The 17,262-nt window shown below is 39.3% G+C and overlaps 1 protein-coding gene across 9 annotated transcripts in view; it reads left to right on the top strand.

Annotated features, from left to right (window-relative positions):
• Positions 1 to 17,262, top strand: part of HIVEP2 (human immunodeficiency virus type I enhancer binding protein 2) — a 140,055-nt gene that overhangs the window by 106,370 nt on the left and 16,423 nt on the right. For all 9 annotated transcript variants that reach the window (XM_027669322.1, XM_027669347.1, XM_027669339.1 and 6 more), the window contains 3 exons: positions 8,620 to 8,664; positions 9,924 to 15,549; positions 16,296 to 16,450. In XM_027669322.1, coding sequence (XP_027525123.1) covers positions 10,135 to 15,549; positions 16,296 to 16,450 — 5,570 coding nt within the window. In that variant the 5' untranslated portion in view covers positions 8,620 to 8,664; positions 9,924 to 10,134. The remainder of the gene's footprint in view (positions 1 to 8,619; positions 8,665 to 9,923; positions 15,550 to 16,295; positions 16,451 to 17,262) is intronic.

Raw genomic sequence — 17,262 nt, 5'->3', positions numbered from 1 at the left:
TACTGTAAAATATGGCCAGAATAATTTTAAAGAGCTTTTTTTTTTCCTTTTTTTCTCCTGCTAGGCATCCTGAGGGTTGTAAAGAAAGCAGCATCCTTAAATATGCATTCTAATTGATGTATCTTATATTGCCACTGTAGTGATCAGAATCTTTAGGCAGTGCTAATGACTGGATTTGCTACAGCAAAATGCCTGCGTTGAGTCATTAGTCTGACTTAAACATTTTGGCTGTGAATAGTGACTGTTGTGACATCTGGGAAATATATAGGATTTAGGGCTTACTAGTTGATCTCAGCTGAACTCTTAAAAAGTATTCAGGATGGATTGAAGTGAAACTGCTGTGAAGACTTACTGTACTTTGGGTGCAAAAAGTGGGAAAAAATGGTAAGAGCATGCTACTGGTGTTTAACATGTGTCTGTTTTTGTTTTGAGCTGTGATGACTGCAGGGCTTAGTAAAGAATGACAGATTTTAAAATAAGCTCGTATAATAATTGGTGTGAGTGAAAAACAAAAGGAAGCTCAGATACTATAAATGTCTTCCTATGTAATTCTTCCTAGGGTAAGGGCGTCTGTCAGAGGCAGTGCATTTGCTCATTCAAAAAAGTGTTTGAAAGACACAGATATTTTCATGTGAGATGCAAGTGGTTTCTTCTGACATGGTGTGAAAGGAGGCATGGCTGTTCGCAAAATCTGCTGCAGTTGCATAATTAGGATTGTGTAACTTTTAAACTATAAAAACACTCACTTCCCAGAAAATTCAGTGATATTTTCCTTCTGAGGTGAAAATGCTAGGCAAAGGCCTGATATTTGCCTACTATTTCCTTTTGGCACAAGAATAATAGTTACTTTGTACCTAAAAATGTTGCAATATTTACACAAATTTTGATTTTATTTTTTTCTGGGAAAACATGAGGGAAAACTGTATGATATCTAAATAGGGATTTGCCAGTACAGCTGTCTTCTTCTCAATGGCTGCACAAGGTTGCAGTTCTAGTGTGAAAACGAAGAGGCATTTCAGCCTCTGCTCATCATTTCAGTTAGGAAAGTTGTTATATCTGACAAATTCAGCAGTTTGAACTCTCAAGTGAAAACATTCTTACCCTTCTTGCTGTATATGATGTTTTATAAGTCTAGAAATGACTAGAAACCACATCCACAGAGGAATCTTGCTCTTTGCATACACTTTATCCTTTGCAAGTGCTTCTAAATTCTTAGTTTACTTAATCTGACCTTTATTAGGTGTGAAATTTCCCTTTTCAATTAACACGTTTCTTTGTGTTGAATTGAGAAAAAATTCTTTGATCTCAGTAATTTTCACCATTTCTTGCAAATGCACAACTTTCATTGCAATCCCATAGCATCATTGGTTAGTGTCTGAGTCTTTGCTTTTCAGAGATTTTATGTATTTAGCCCTTTTGGGGGCTACATGACATCTATTCGTTTACATGATAAGACTTTGGGGCCAACAGCAGGGCCAAAGCTCCTTTTCTGTGGCAGGTGTGCAAAAAAAAGTAATCCAACAAACAGTGATTGGAAACTGTTTGACACTTCTACGGTTTGGCACAGTATCCTTATGTTCAATTGCTGTGGCTCAGAAGAAAGTGAGATTGAGTTGAGCATCTGCTGATGAAGAGAGTAGCCCAAAAATTAAGAGCTCATTTGCATCGCAGCACTGTTTTGGATACTCCTGTACATTGTTAATGTGTATTTAGTAAATACTGTTATTTCTGAACTCGCCCTTGAGAAACACTCATTCTAGCTTCAGCCATCAAAATGGTGTTTAAAAAGGACCTCAGTGGTGGGCATTTGTTTCTGACTCAGCAGAAACTGTTCTCTGCATGAGAGCTGTTCTCACTCTCATAAGTCACTGTGTACTGCGATTCAAAAGAAAATGGGGGGGAGGGAGCCAAACAACTGTGGCATTTTTGTTGCCTTCTGAAATTTTAATAACACTGCCTGTCAGATCTGGCATTGCTCTGCTATCATGTCTTAAAGTCCACATGGGAAATTATTGGTATTTTATTAAACTGTTTTCAATTTTTTAACTTGTTCCCCAAGGAAATAAGTAGCAGTGTGAGAAGATCAACAGTTTATATAGTTCTCTTGTTTAGTTTCATATCTGAATAATCCCAGTCCTTTGCTTTTGTATAGAAACAGATTCAGGATGTCCATGTCAGAAGACAGTTAGACAGAACAGGTAGATTTTGTGTTATCTGACATGCTTGAGCACCTCCATCAGACTCTTAAGGTGCACAGCAAGATTAGGCAATGAGAAACAAAATATTTACCTGATCCGTTAAAAGCAGTGGGATCAGGGGGATCAATTAACTGCTAATTGACTGTCAAGATTGTTTAACTTGTGGGCTGTTTTGGCATCTCTTTAATAGCAGGTTTTGTTCAATCTAAGGAGAAGGACTGTGATTTGTTTTCAAATATCTACCCATAAAGGAAGTGTTTAAGATGAATTTGGCTCCTTTGTAGTTTTTTCTCTCTGTTTTTGTTCTTTTAGTAGTCATCCTATGGAAATAAGTGTTCAGTTGGACTTTGGCAATGTGAAAGCTTTTTTTATACTTTTTTTTCCATCTGGTAGTACAATATGTACATTGTGTGTGATGCTGAAACAGGAATTAGTGATGTACTTTAAGTGAGCAATCCTTGTCATTATGGTGAAAAGGTCAATGTTATAGCATTTTTGCTCTAGACTTCTTCTATGACTTCTTCAAATACACTCGAAGGTTTTCTGGGGGTGCTATTTTTCTATAGAAAGTGGCAATTTAATATTATATTTGAGATACTTAACAGAGCAAAAAACAGAGTGTTTTGCTGCAGCTGTGCTCTAAGCATTTATGATACAAAGTAGCATCATTGCCCATGTTTTCTTACTACTGTGTAGTTGAACATTTATTGCAATGTATGTTATGATTTTCTCTGTAGACATCTTAGAGGTGTTGGATTAGTTGGATTATTTTCACCCTGTAGCAGATAACTTAGATATTTAGCACCTAGGATGTAAAAGCCTAAACCTAAGTGGTCTGATTCTCTTTGTTTTTATTAGGAATTAATCTGGAATTATGTCCTTGGAGTTGCAACTCATTGCTTCAGATTCATATATACAAGGATAGTGTAGAGCAGAATTTGGCCCTCCTTCTTGCTGTTGGAATAATCTGTCTCCGTTTAGTCTCTCTGAGTCAAATCTCCTATCTATTCAAAGCTCCTTGAAGTCAAATGAGAGACTCTTGTTTCATGCCTGATTTTTCTGTAAGGGTCAGTGTGTGCCTGACCCCTGACTCAGTGGAATCACATTCAGAGTCTTGATCTTCTTCACAGCAAGTACACATAGACATTTATATAAATGTCTGAAGCAGGTATAAGATCCTACAGTACAGGTTATCAGGTGTTTAGAGTACAACAGATTTGATTATTTATTTGTTTTCTTCATTGGTTTCAGTGTGCTTTTAAGCAGACAGATTCCAGTTTTTTCTTCAACATACTCTGTTAATAGTTTGAATTATCTGAATTTACAAGATTAAGGTGAATTTGGTAAAGGCTTAAAATTAGTGAAATGCCCTACTACAATAATCTAAAATTTGTTAGGTGCCATTTCTCAATGGCTGAGATTTTAAAACAGTTCTTAAAGTATAATCCAGATTTAGTGCAAGCACTGAAATAGGAATTGCACAAATCAAAATGCCAGGTTTTATACCACTTCTAGTTGTACATGCACAGAACCTGTCCCTTGAAACTGGCAACTACCAAGGACACAAACATGTGTGCATAGAAACCTTAGAGTAAAAGCCTGAAGTTGGTGTTTGGTCACAGTGAGGTTGCAGTCTACCCTTGATGCATCTATAACTGGATCCTCTCAGTCAGTCCCCATAGTTCCTGGCTTCCTAGGGAATCCTTGTGTACACAAAATAGCAATGAAGAACAGATCCTGCCCTGTAGCCTCTCCTTAAGCACACCTAGTACAGTTTGTCTGATCATTGTGTATTGTGTTTACTCACTGGGCAGTGTTTAGTTTTGTATTGGATAGTACTTTTAAATGACATTTTAAAAAGTACATTGTAATAATTAGTTCAGCTGCCCAAATAAAAAAAAATAAAATAAATAAAAAAAAAACCAACAAAAAACCCCAACAACCCAATCAAAAACATATGTGTTATTCTAAATATTTCAAGGTTTTTCCAAAACTGTGATTCTGGCTGGTTTTGGAGAGTGGCAATACATTCAATAAAGGACTGAAAATCAGAGGGCAGGCAGAAAATCTGGGGTGGAATTAAATGAACAAATTAGAGTAGTATCTTCAAATGTGAAGAGGTAACAACAGCAATGAAAAGATAGAAAGCAGCAGATGAAAATAAATACATCAAACCTGTTTTAAAAGGGCTACCTTCTTTGAATTGCATGTGCAAAATGATGTCTTAGAACTCCTCCAAACTGCAGGAGCATTGGCATCCTGGATTCCCCAGTAATGCAAGACTTTGCCAAGTACCAGTGGTTGACATAGGAATTTACAGCTGTTCTGAGAGGTGTTTAAATAGACAGGTAGAAGACCAGCTGTGAAACCACAGTCAGATGGTCAGATTAGCCCCCTAATCAGGGGCTGTTGGAAATGCAAAGGGAATCCCTCTGGTCAAGAATGGGAAGCCTTTTTACAAAACTAGGAAATTAAAGTATTTCTTCTTCCTTATCTCTGTAGTAAGTACAGTTCAAAGACAACAAGTGTGATGTCAAGTACTATAAAAAAGCTTGCAGTTGGTCATCTTTATTTTCATTTGCGTAAAATGTCAAAACTATACACCCCAGAGACTGCATTCCTGTTGTTATGTTGCTACAAAGCATCCTCAGCCCTGAATGAATATATAACTGTACAAAGAAGGATGAACAGATGCTTATCTATCTTCATACCAGTTAAATCCTTCAGTTCAGAGGGGCACACTGGATGTTGGTTAAGAGCTCTTCTTCAGACTTAGCCCACCTATGATTTTGACTGTGTAGAAAAAGCTATAAGTACATGTTTTAATAATATTTTTTTCCAATCTTTTTTCTTTTTCACTGTGACGTCAACACCAAACAGTTCTTTGGAGAATCTCATTAGTAGGGCAAAGGGAGCTGGAGGGTAGGACAGCAAGCCAAAAGTGTGCTGTCTTTCTTCTTGAAAGACCAAGGCAATTTTCTGCTCAGTTACAGGTTGGGGAAAGCTCAGAGGTGGCCTCTTTCTTGTAAGGCTGCTGGGCTTATCCCAGACATAAACTAGACTTGCCTAATAAGGGTCTTGGCAGAGGTCTGTGCATGAATGTAAGGATTTCATAGGAGCCACTGCGGCTTGTCTGTGTTAACACTTGCCCTGTAGAATACAAATTCTTCAGGGGCCAGTTACTGTGGTTTTAGGCTGGCTTTGTGCTGGCAGAGCTGGACAGAAAAGATTTAGAACAGGACGGGATCCGACCCTTAGTCCTTACGTTAGAATCAATATTTACTCTGTATGGTGCACTCAGGATTTAACCTGGAAGACATAAGCTTCCAATTTGTTCACTTGCAAGAACTGTAATATGATCTACAAATTGAGAAGCAATAAAACTTATATTTTACCGGATTTTATTTTAAAGCTGTTGAATATAACCATTTTAATGTCTGAAGAAAAAAATAAGAGGAAAAAAAAAGAGAGGAAGGAATAATCTTGAAGCTCTGCAGTCAACCATATATAAATCCTCAGTATACAGCTCACAAAAGCACCCTAGGAAAAGAGGGAGCAACAGGATAATGCTCTTTTCTAGAAAATTTTAAAAGTCTTGATGTAGTAGGTGCATCTGACATAAATACAGCTTCTACTTTCCCAATAATCTTCTCAGGTTCAAAGTTTTCACAGAAGTGAAATGCCTGGTTTGAAGCGGGCAGATAGCACACTTAGTGTGACTAGGGGAGCTGGCTCCAAGGCCACGTTCCTACCAGGAAACCTGGCTTGGCCCCCAGCCAGGCAGGACTTTGCAGCTCCTGTCAAATGATGTGCTCAGTGCAACTCCTGTACGGCTTCTGATCTGTGTAGGTGGGCTGCTCTTAGTCACTCCAGCAGAGCTGAACCATGCCAAAGGTATTAAAGAGAGTGTGCACTTTTATCATCTTTATTTCCTCAGTTTTAAATGTGTAGTACTTGAAATATAGGGAGTTTCTGTCTATTGAACAGTATATGCCTGATGAAGAGCAATATTTAAAAGTATATTTACAGTGTTTTCTAAAGGAGAAACATTAATCACTTGGAAAAATGGAAGTCTGCTGTTGGTTTAAGCTAGACTGTGAATGCAGCCAGATGAGACAGTTTTGACTGGGTAAAACAGAGAGAGTGCAAACTAGCTTTGCAGTGTCTTATATTTCTCCTGTTAGTCCAGTCTCCCAATAAGGGAGTGGAAAAAGGATGAGAGAAAGAATATTAAGACCATCTTTGACACAGGATGGATGGCAGCTCAAACCAAACCAGAAATTATTATGTTCGTTCTGGAAAGGGATTTATTTTCCCCAGGGGAGCAACTCTGAGCAAACTTAAGCCATCAATAATCTCTGTAATTAGTCTATACCTGTTTCATACTGTAGGTTGAAAAATTATTTAGAATGTTCTGAAAATAACAGGACTGCAGAATGGCTTGAACTCTGTAACAGAGGTCTTAGTCCAGGACAGAAAATGTTTGGATGTGTACTAGAATAATCTTCTGCTCAAATAAAACCACGGGTGTCACATTTCTGGGACTGTCACATTTCTTCTCTAAAGGTGCTCTCAGTAAAAGGAGTATGGAAAAGAAAGAATACTCCCATCTTCTAGAAATTTCTTCTTCACCATTTGCAAAATTGCCTAACAAGGAGAAAAGTACTTTTCTTTGAAGATGGCTAATAACTTTATGCTCTCTCAGTGAGGACCATTTGCTTTTGTCCTTGTTTCTGCTTCTCAGGCCACACATTTTCCTTTACATCTGTGCTCATATATTGGCATCGTTACTGACCTGAGATTCAGTGTAGCTCAGCTGCTGAAAGTGATTTGCCACTTTCCTGTCATTTCCTCATAAGGCGCTGCAGAGCTGCTCTGTAGTAACCGCTTCTGATATATTGTAAACCGTGCACAAGGATTTGTTTTTCCTTTCATAGCGACACTTTTTTTGAAGAAGAAGAAGATTAGGAAAATTTTTTAAAATATATCTATCCTTAGATTGCATTTTTTCTTTTTTATTTTAGAGAATCGGACAAGAGGGTTATTTAAAAAGCCATTAGCAAATCAAAGCTGAATCACATTGTGACTAAAATACTCTGGTTTGTACTTGATGGCTTGCTGTTCTTTGGGACTACAGGGCATTTCTATATGGTTAAAATTAAAAAATATGTTATCCATATTTGACTAAACCAACAGTCCTTCAGCTATTGCTGGCCTAACTACTGATATGTTTCTTGTACTACTAAATAAAAAGTTCATAACAGGTGGCATGGTAGTGATTATATTTGTGTCAAGTCATGAAACTTTGCTAATGTCCATTTGTTCTTGGAAAGTGTTATTAATTGCAAAGAATTAAAAATTGCTTTTCAATTTTTAATGTTTTCTTCTTTATAGACTTTTAAATCATTTGTTGGTGCCATTCAATGGAGCATGAGTGCTCTAGCTTTTTTCTGACAGTTTCTAATTGAAAATCATTATACTAGTCTACATCCCATACTCTGAAGCTAATGTTCCAGCTGTTTCTAAAGATCTGTTCTTTAGAGATGCTCTGGCTTTGGTTTAAATAAAAACCATAAAGAAATGTTGTCATTGTTGCTTTTGTTATCACAATTGAACAAACATCCTTTTTGATGAAACAAAAGCCAAAATCTGTTTTCAAGGAAAGATTTGTTGAAAACTGGAAGGAAGAGTCCTCATTTGATGGGAGAAATGTTTTTAAGGCAGTGAGATGATGTTCTTGAGGCAATGAGATGATGAACAGGCTCCCTGTTCTCCGTGCCAGTCTTTTCAACAATACTGAGAGTAGCCTGCAGTGTGGTGACAGTCAGACAGGTGGCAAATCATGGCAGTCACAGAAATCTTTAACCATGTATTTGGTCTGTAGGTTTCTTCTTTAAGAGGGCAGCCATATATTGTTTAGCAGTATCACACTGGTGTTAACTAATTTGGACACCTACTCCTGTTTCACTACATTTTCTTGTCCCTGGGTGGTGACACCCTGACCAGGAGTTTGTTCTGGTCCCTGAAGCATTTAATGAGAGGCCTGGAGTCTAAAAGTATTAGCTGGAGAAAGACATTAAAAGGGGATTTACCTAAGGGATTCGGGGATAATCTGGGTTTAACAAAGGCACAGGAATGAAGAGGTACATTGGCGGCTCTCTTTTTACCGATTTGGGAAGGTGAGACTTCATTAGTTTAGACTTACAGTTATTCATCTACACACCAGAAACCTAAGTCCTTTAAAAATACTCATGCTCATATTTTTCAAATGTAGTTGCTCAGACCACTAAGACACAACATGAAATTTTCTAGTGGATGGATAAATGAAATTTTCAGACCTCTACTGTAAAGAATAAAAAATTTTCTTCATAATCTGTGCCTAATATCAAGAATTTCTTATGGTTGTATCTTTTTTTTACAGGAAATTTGAAGATAGTCATGCCTATTAGATGTCTAGAAGATGCAGGTAAATGCTTTATGCTGAAAAAAAAATCATACATGCCTATTAACTGTGTGTTTTCCTGCACCTTGCTATTGTTTCTTCAAGCCAAATTCAGTTTCTCCACTGTAGGAATGAAAAATATTCCAGTATCTCTAATACCGATCTTTTACCCTTTTCCTTACTATTATTAAATCATTACTGTCTTTATAATTCTCACTATTTAATTGAGAAAATATCCTGTGTTTGGATAATACAGAAGCAGAAAGCCTAGACTGTAGTTCAAATTCAAATGCTGTACTTTTCTATGAAAATCGTACCTCTGAACTTTTTTATAATAGAACTGTGGAAATCTACTGCCTTTAAGTATTAAAAATGCATGTATAGCTGGATGGAATTGTTTCAACAGTGAAATCTAGAATGCTAAAGTCACATAAACACAGTCATAGTTCATTTCTGAAATACATCCTTTACATCTGGTAAGACTTTCTCACTAAAATTTAGTATAGTGATTGGAAGATGGAGATGGGGAAAGGTACCAGTAGTGCTCTGGTTTGAATGCTTCTTTGATATCTCTTTTTTGACTGTTTAAAAGTAGTTTAAAAAGGGGAACAACCCCTTCTTGTAAAATCAATTAGATGATCTAAGGTAAGAAGTACCTCACTTGAGCCATCTTAAAATTTGGTATATAGTCCAAGAAGTTTCTGCCTAGCTGACAGAAACAAGCATCTCCATAGTGGAGGACCATGTGCATAGACAGCTTCTTTGCCAGAAGCACCTATCACAATATGGAAAAATTTCTCCTCTGATCACTCTCCTTTGACTTTAGAGAAAAGCCAGGTGACTAAAGTGCATGTCTGAACTGTAGGTAGTACTGGATAAGGTGATAACCACCCACAGTGTTAGGATTCTATTTTCAGCAGTGATTTACTGAAAGAGCTTTGAAAGTATGTGGTGGACTTTCTGAGATCAAGCCTTTAAACTGTCCCCAGAAAGCCTTCCAAAACTACTGTTTAATTTGGAAAGTGTAGATCTCTATTTTCTGTTCCTAGGGCTGTTATTGAGTAGTGATTACGCTTGTGTGTAGTCTCCAGAACCAGTCTTTACTGTGTCTGCTCACAGTTTTGTGAGGAGTTTTGTGAAATGTAGTTACCTTTGCTTAAGTCCCTCAATACCTTCCATGTAAGGCTCAATAAAAGTGCAACTGACTGCAGCGATGTTTTTTAGTATGACTGTATTAATTGGTGTGTGGGGTTTCTTTTTTTTTTCTTTATTTTTCTATGCAGATAGCTGTGTCACCATAGAAGAGATGAAGAGAACTTTGCTCTAGGAGATCACAAATATCTTTGGGTCATTCTGCATCTCAGTATTTAATAACAATGGAAAATGTCCAAATGCTATAACAAGTCTTTGCAAATGTATAATAAACTGTTTAGAAAAGTTCATGCCATGAACTGAACTGTATAATACTCACATTAGTGTACAGACACGAATCTAATGCCTATAGACTACTGCGTGGAAAGTTCCAAAGAGAAAGAAAAGTCTGTGAACTTGCAGCAGCCCTGGAAAAATGGGAGCAACAAAACTTTAAAAAGCACAGCTTTGGACACACTCCATGTGTCTGCACAGCTTTCAAGTGAACTAGCACTTAAGACCTTGTGTAATAAGATGGACTCTGGGGACACAGCTATAGGACAAAAAGCTACCTCAAGGTCTGGAGAAACTGCAAAAGTACCAAGCAGATGGAGGCAAGAACATACAGCTGTTATTAAGATGAGCACTTTTGGCAATCAAGAAGTACAGAGGCAACCACAAGTAGATCACGAGCAAATAGGAAACACGGCATCAGCACAACTTTTTAGTTCTGGGAAACTGGTATCATCAAATGAAGCTGCACAGCAAGTCACGGAGAAGCAATATCCACAGCATCGTCCAAGTCCTTATTCATGTCAACATTCACTTTCTTTCCCACAGCATTCATTGCCACAAGGCTTCTTGCACAACATAAAGCCACATCAGAGCTTGGAAGGCCCTCCGTGGCAGTTTCCTAGCCACTTGCAATCAGTTGCCTCAGAGGACTTGTTTCCTTTTCATATGCATAGCCATAGCGGAGGTTTCTCCAGGAAGAAGATTTCAAGTTTGAACCCTGCATACAGCCAATATTCACAGAAATCTTTAGAACAATCAGAAGATGCTCACAAAAAGGAGCACAAACCCAAAAAGCCTGGCAAATACATTTGTCCTTACTGTAATCGGGCCTGTGCCAAACCTAGTGTACTTAAAAAGCATATTAGGTCTCATACTGGTGAGCGACCATACCCTTGTGTTCCTTGTGGTTTCTCCTTCAAGACGAAAAGCAACCTTTACAAACACAGGAAGTCACATGCCCATGCAATTAAGGCGGGATTGGTACCTTTCACAGAGTCAGGAGTCTCTAAATTGGATCTCGATGCCAGTTACATCGATGTAGAAGCTGAAATACATTCAGATGGTGAGCAGAGCACAGACACTGATGAGGAGACCTCACTCCTAGTGGAAGGGTCTGACAAACTGAGCCCTGTCTCGCAGCTCCCCTTGGACATTGCTAGCAGGAGTGGTTTTCACTCCTCCATGGAAGAGTCTTTGGTGGGGCCGATGAAAGTGCCCATTTTGATTATCCCTAAAAGTGGGATTCAGTTACCCAGTGAGAGTTCTTCATATATTGGCTCTGATATGTTGCAAACCCCATCCTTAAGTACCAAGTCTGATGACTCTCATACAGTTAAACAGCGACTTGCACTAAGATTGTCAGAGAAAAAAGGACAAGATTCTGAGCAGTCACTAAACCTTCTGAGCCCGCACAGTAAAGGAAGCACTGACTCTGGTTATTTTTCCCGCTCAGAAAGTGCTGAGCAGCAAATTAGCCCACCAAATACTAATGCAAAGTCTTATGAAGAGATAATTTTTGGGAAGTTCTATAGGATTAATCAAAGGACAGCACTAACTGTAGCCACAACAAATCAGGAACACTCTTTAATGGGTAGAAAGGGCAAAACGGACCCATCACCTCTTCTAAATAACAGATTAGATATCAAGATGCTTGAGGAACATATTTCTCAGCTGACTCCAAATAAAGATGAACTTGTTGACTCTAGTAATTTGAGCACTATTAAATCTGCACAGGTTTATCCAGGCAGCAATACAGAATGTAGACAATCTCAGATCACCACATCATCTATCAAAAGTGAAACCAACTTGTACCAAGTCAGTCAGCAGGGTGATGTGCCTGTCCTTCTAGAGCCCCCAGTAGATTCCTCTCCTCTTATTAGAAGTAACTCCATGCCAACCTCTTCTGCAAATAGCCTAAGTATTCCTCCATCTCTGAGAGGAAGCCATTCATTTGATGAGAAGATGACTGGCTCTGATGATGTATTTTACCCTGGGACAGTGGGAATATCCCACCAAAGAATGTTGAGAAGACAGGCTGCCTTTGAATTGCCATCTGTACAGGAGGGGCACTCAGATTCAGACTATCATGGAAGACCAGGGAAAAATATCATTACTGCTTCCAGCAGACAGACAGCAGGTGACAAAGGACCATCCTTTAAAGAGAAGAAAGGAGACAAGACCTTTTATGATTATGATGCCAGTGGAAAGCACTACAGAAAGTGGGAAGAATTTGAAGCTCAGAAGCAGAACTACAGGGACTCACCATCCTTAGGTGGGATGAACAAGGGGGCAGAGTTTTTTATTGATCCACTTGGGCAATCTCAGTCAGTGCCATCCATGCTTGGAACAACTTTTGAAAACAGAAAGCGTAGGAAAGAGGAGAGTGTTGGAGATGAGGAAGATAGTCCCATGCTTTGCAGCAGTACAACTGGCACCACTGGGGGGATTCAACCTTTGGACTTTGATCCCAAATCCCAAATTCAGGAAGTGCCAAGAAGCGGATTTGCCCTTCAAGGCCTGGACAATGCACCCCATTGCCATGCAGAGCGTTTTGAAATCTGCAGGCCTTACTTGCAGTCTGGAAGCCCAGCAGCTTCTTTGGAAGACTCATCCTTAACTGCAGAGCAAGAAAAGACTGCAGAATCACTGTTTAGAAAGCCCCCTGGAAATGTCATCTCTGTCATTCAGCATACAAATTCATTGAGTAGGCCAAACTCATTTGAAAGGTCTGAATCTACAGAACATATTGCATGCCAGCAGGAAAAGATCTATTCACCATCTGAAACATATGAGAGCGAGATTTGTGAGTCCCCAATGAGCCCAGACCGAGCCTCACAAATGGAAAGTGCTGACACCAGTAAGCCGTCTCCATCCCAGCAGCCTCAGCCTTGTCATATGCAGCCCAGGTTGGTTCGCCAGCACAACATACAGGTACCTGAAATTCGTGTCACAGAGGAGCCAGATAAGCCTGAAAAAGATAAAGAAGTGCAGAGTAAAGACCAGGAGAGACCTACTGAAGAATTTCAATGGCCCCAGAGAAGTGAAACCCTTTCTCAACTTCCAGCTGAAAAGCTACCACCCAAAAAGAAGCGTTTACGACTTGCTGACATGGAGCACTCCTCTGGAGAATCCAGCTTTGAGTCCACAGGTACAAGCCTCTCTCGCAGCCCTAGCCAAGAAAGTAATTTGTCCCACAGTTCGAGTTTTTCAATGTCCTTTGAAAGAGAAGAGAATATGAAGTTCATCACACCTCCTAAACAAGATGAATTTGGAAAACAGTCCGAGTTTTTAACAGTTCCAGCTGGTGCTTACTCACTTTCTGTCCCTGGGCATCACCATCAGAGGGAAATGAGACGCTGCTCATCTGAACAGATGCCCTGCCCTCATGCTGCTGAAATCCCAGAGATCCGAAGTAAATCCTTTGATTATGGGAACCTGTCTCATGCCTCTTCAGCTGGGACACCTACTTTGGCACTGTCTCCATCCCGAGAAAGGAAGAAATGCTTCTTGGTTCGCCAGGCCTCCTTCAGTGGTTTTCCAGAGATTTCTCAGACTGATCAGAGCACAGAACAAAGTATAAAGCAGGAACAGATGGAACACTCACAGGCTGGTCTTCGCTCCTCCCAGCTTGCCTGGCATCACTCCACTTCCTCTGTACTTCAGCCTATTCAGGTGGATGAGTCTGGAAAACAGGCTATTGGCTCTTGTGCTCAGCTTAGTAATAGCTCATCCCACCTTGCTCAGCAACAGGCTCTTGTTGCAGACAGCCCGGAAATGTTAAGGACTCCCTTAATCCAACAAGCACCTTATATTCCTAACAAACATCCATCAGAGCAGCAGCAGCTATTTGCACATCAGGAAAAAGTTCCATTTTCCCCTATTCATAGCACCTTATTTCAGTTCCCCTATCCAGCTGTCTGCATGGTTCACCTACCACCATCTCAGCAGCCTCTCTTGTGGCAGTCATGCACAGAACCTCTGAACTTCCAGCATCAATTTGTACAACAGCTGCAGAAATCTTATGTCAAACAGCCTTTCCAAACAGACGTTCATCCAAGTTATCACCTGGAACATGCACCAGAGCTTATAGGAAAGAAAGCAGCTGATTATATGCACGCTAAAGAGCAAGCATACCAGCATTACTCAGGAACATCTGGGCAGTATTCAAAAAATACTCTTGCTAAGTACCAGTCAGACCATAGCATTAAACCAACAGATACCTCCTCTGAGCAGCATCTTCAGACAGATTTTGACTCCCCAAGTGATGGATCTGTACAGTCTTTGCCAGGAACAGTTGTTCCTGTCAGGATTCAAACCCATGTGCCATCTTATGGTAGTGTCATGTACACAAGCATTTCCCAGATCCTTGGACAGAGCAACAGTCCTGCAATTGTAATTTGTAAAGTTGATGAGACAGTTTCTCAAAGAACATTGGTAACTAATGCAACCATGCAAGGAATTGGATTTAACATAGCTCAGATGTTGGGTCAGCATGGAGGACTAGAAAAATATCCTTTGTGGAAAATGCCACAGACGCTACCGCTTGGACTGGAGCCACCGATTCCCTTGTGTTTGCCTTCGAGTTCTGACATGGCTTCTACCTTGGGAGGAAGCAAACGAATGCTTTCACCTGCCAGCAGCTTGGAGCTCTTCATGGAGACCAAGCAACAGAAACGAGTCAAAGAAGAAAAAATGTATGGGCAGATAGTTGAAGAACTAAGCGCAGTTGAGTTAACTAACTCAGATATAAAGAAAGATTTTCCAAGAATGCAGAAGCCTCAACTAGTAAGGCAGAGCTGTGCTACCGAGCCAAAAGAAAGTCTGCCATCCATGTCATCCTCTTCTTCACTGTCATCCTCATCATCTCAAGATTTCCCACCTGTCAGCATGCCAGAAGCTGATGCTTTCCCACTGAGCAGAGAGAAACTTTCCAGTTTTGATTCCACATCACCGGCACAGAAGTCCAGTGTCCCATCTGAAGATAGAGACTCACCAGAAGAACTGGACGTGGATGAAACAGCCTCAGATATGAGCATGAGTCCACAGAGGTCTTCAATGCCACCAGGAGAAATTCAGACAGAAGACCAGCTGAAACATCAAAAATTGCCTCTTGGGATGTTAGTCCAGATGTCATCTAATGCTGTTGGGAAAGTCACAGCCTCAACCATTCTCCTGACAGACGTAGCAGATTTCCAGCAGATCCTTCAGTTCCCAAGTCTGCGTACTACTACTACTGTGAGCTGGTGTTTCTTAAACTATACAAAACCAAATTACACTCAGCAACCAACCCTCAAAGCTTCTGTTTATGCTTCGTGGTGTATAAGTTCATGTAACCCAAACCCATCTGGGTTAAGTACAAAGACCACTTTAGCACTTTTAAGGTCCAAGCAAAAAAATACCACGGAAATCTACACTCTGGCTGCTATGCATAGACCTGGAGCTGGTAAACTGACATCATCAAGTGCATGGAAGCAGTTTACTCAGGTAAATAAGAAATTTTAATAAAATTAAATTCATATATCTTTATAGGAGAAATTTCTAGTAAACTATAAAATGTAAGTTAATGTGGTTTTTTTAAAAAAAAATGATTCCCCTTGGGAAATCATCCATTACAAGTTTTGAGCCTCAGTTTATCCTTCCGCAAGCTCTGCTATTTCTGCTATCTCTGTCTCTGTCTCCATTTTCAAAATAAGGTGTAAGAAGTGAGGCTTTCAAAGCCCTCCCTTCATATGTGCCAGAGCCTGATACATTATCTCCTTTTATTTTGCCCTTTCTTTTTGCCATGTCCTGATTCAAACAGTATCAGATGCAAACATCCATGTGCATTTGTAAGTAAAGATTAAGTTAAAACTGAGTAAGGATTTTTAGATCCTTTTAATGTCTTTTACATGTCAGCTCTTACTCATGGATTAAGCATTAGATGATGGTGCCAGGGAAAATTCTGTAATGGCAATACCTTCTGAGGCTTTTCCATCTCTCTTTTCCATGATTTTTTTATTTGTGAGGAAAGATATAGTATTGTCTTTTCTGTCAAGACTCTCATAAAAATTTGTCCATGTTGCCCCCTCACTTATTCTCTGTCAAATTAAATGGGACAGATTAGTTCCTCGTATAGAGTTGCACCAAAATGAGAGTTTGGCTTTGACATGGAATGTTAAAAGTATTTGAAATGAAGTGTGCATTTATTGTGTGCTCCAGCAGTAACACCCTTCCTTGACTTTGTTCTACAGATGAAACACGAGCCATTCTTCTTGTTTGGCAGCAAGCTTGAAAAGAAAGTAGTGGGGAATATTATTAAAGAAAGAGTAAAAGGAGACATTCATGGAGATAAAGACATTACATCCAAACAAACTGAGCCGATACGAATTAAAATCTTTGAAGGAGGGTAAGAAAATATAACTGGAAATTTCAAGCTCAGACTGTCATTTTAAAGACATTTGAACGTGAATATGAATGAATTAGGATGTGAACAGTCTCCTGTGTTCTTGCCATGTCTTGTAGCTCCTAAGCCTCTCCTTTTTTTGTGTATTTGTCAGTCTTAAAACAAACTGCAGGATACCTGTATACTTACTTTGGGCTCAACTTTACTACTAAGACAATTACGTTTTCCATCTGTGTGAGAGCACTCACTCGAAATTGTTACTTTAATTCCTTAGGTCATAGGGAAATTGATAAACTGTTAACATTTTGATATTTTCTATACCCCGTCTTTGTATTTAAAGGCCTTCAGGAGGATGTCTTTCCATTTTTAGATGCTGTATACTTCCAGTCGCTTGAATGGATTGACTCTGCATGCTTAGTCTTATTCTTGTAATACTTCATTATTTACTGAGGTTGGATTTTGGAGATAAAATGTAAGATGCCAATGAAATCTATGGTATCTAAGCCAAATCCATATATGGTTGATAAAATAATGTTTAATTCTGCTGTGGCAATCTATCACTCAAGTGATAATAGAAACAAAGAGGGGAAAAGGAGACTTTGAAAGCCCATTAGCATTGTTTTGAGGTTTATGAAACTTGTTATGAAAAGAAAATGAGATAGATACTTGTCTCTGCAGTATGTTCTAAAATATTGTTTAGTTTCTTTTACAGAATTCTGACACAATGCAGTTAATTTGCCAGTTTTTAGTAGAGAATAGTCAGGTGGCTGAACAAGGTGTGTTTTTCAGTCTTACCAAACTCAGATGGTCTCACA

This window comes from Corapipo altera, unplaced genomic scaffold (genome assembly GCF_003945725.1).
Source record: "Corapipo altera isolate COAL_440 unplaced genomic scaffold, ASM394572v1 2b, whole genome shotgun sequence".
In the NCBI taxonomy this organism is placed as follows: domain Eukaryota; kingdom Metazoa; phylum Chordata; class Aves; order Passeriformes; family Pipridae; genus Corapipo; species Corapipo altera.
Note: the sequence above shows the minus strand (reverse complement) of the source record. Positions and strands in the feature narration are given on the sequence as shown.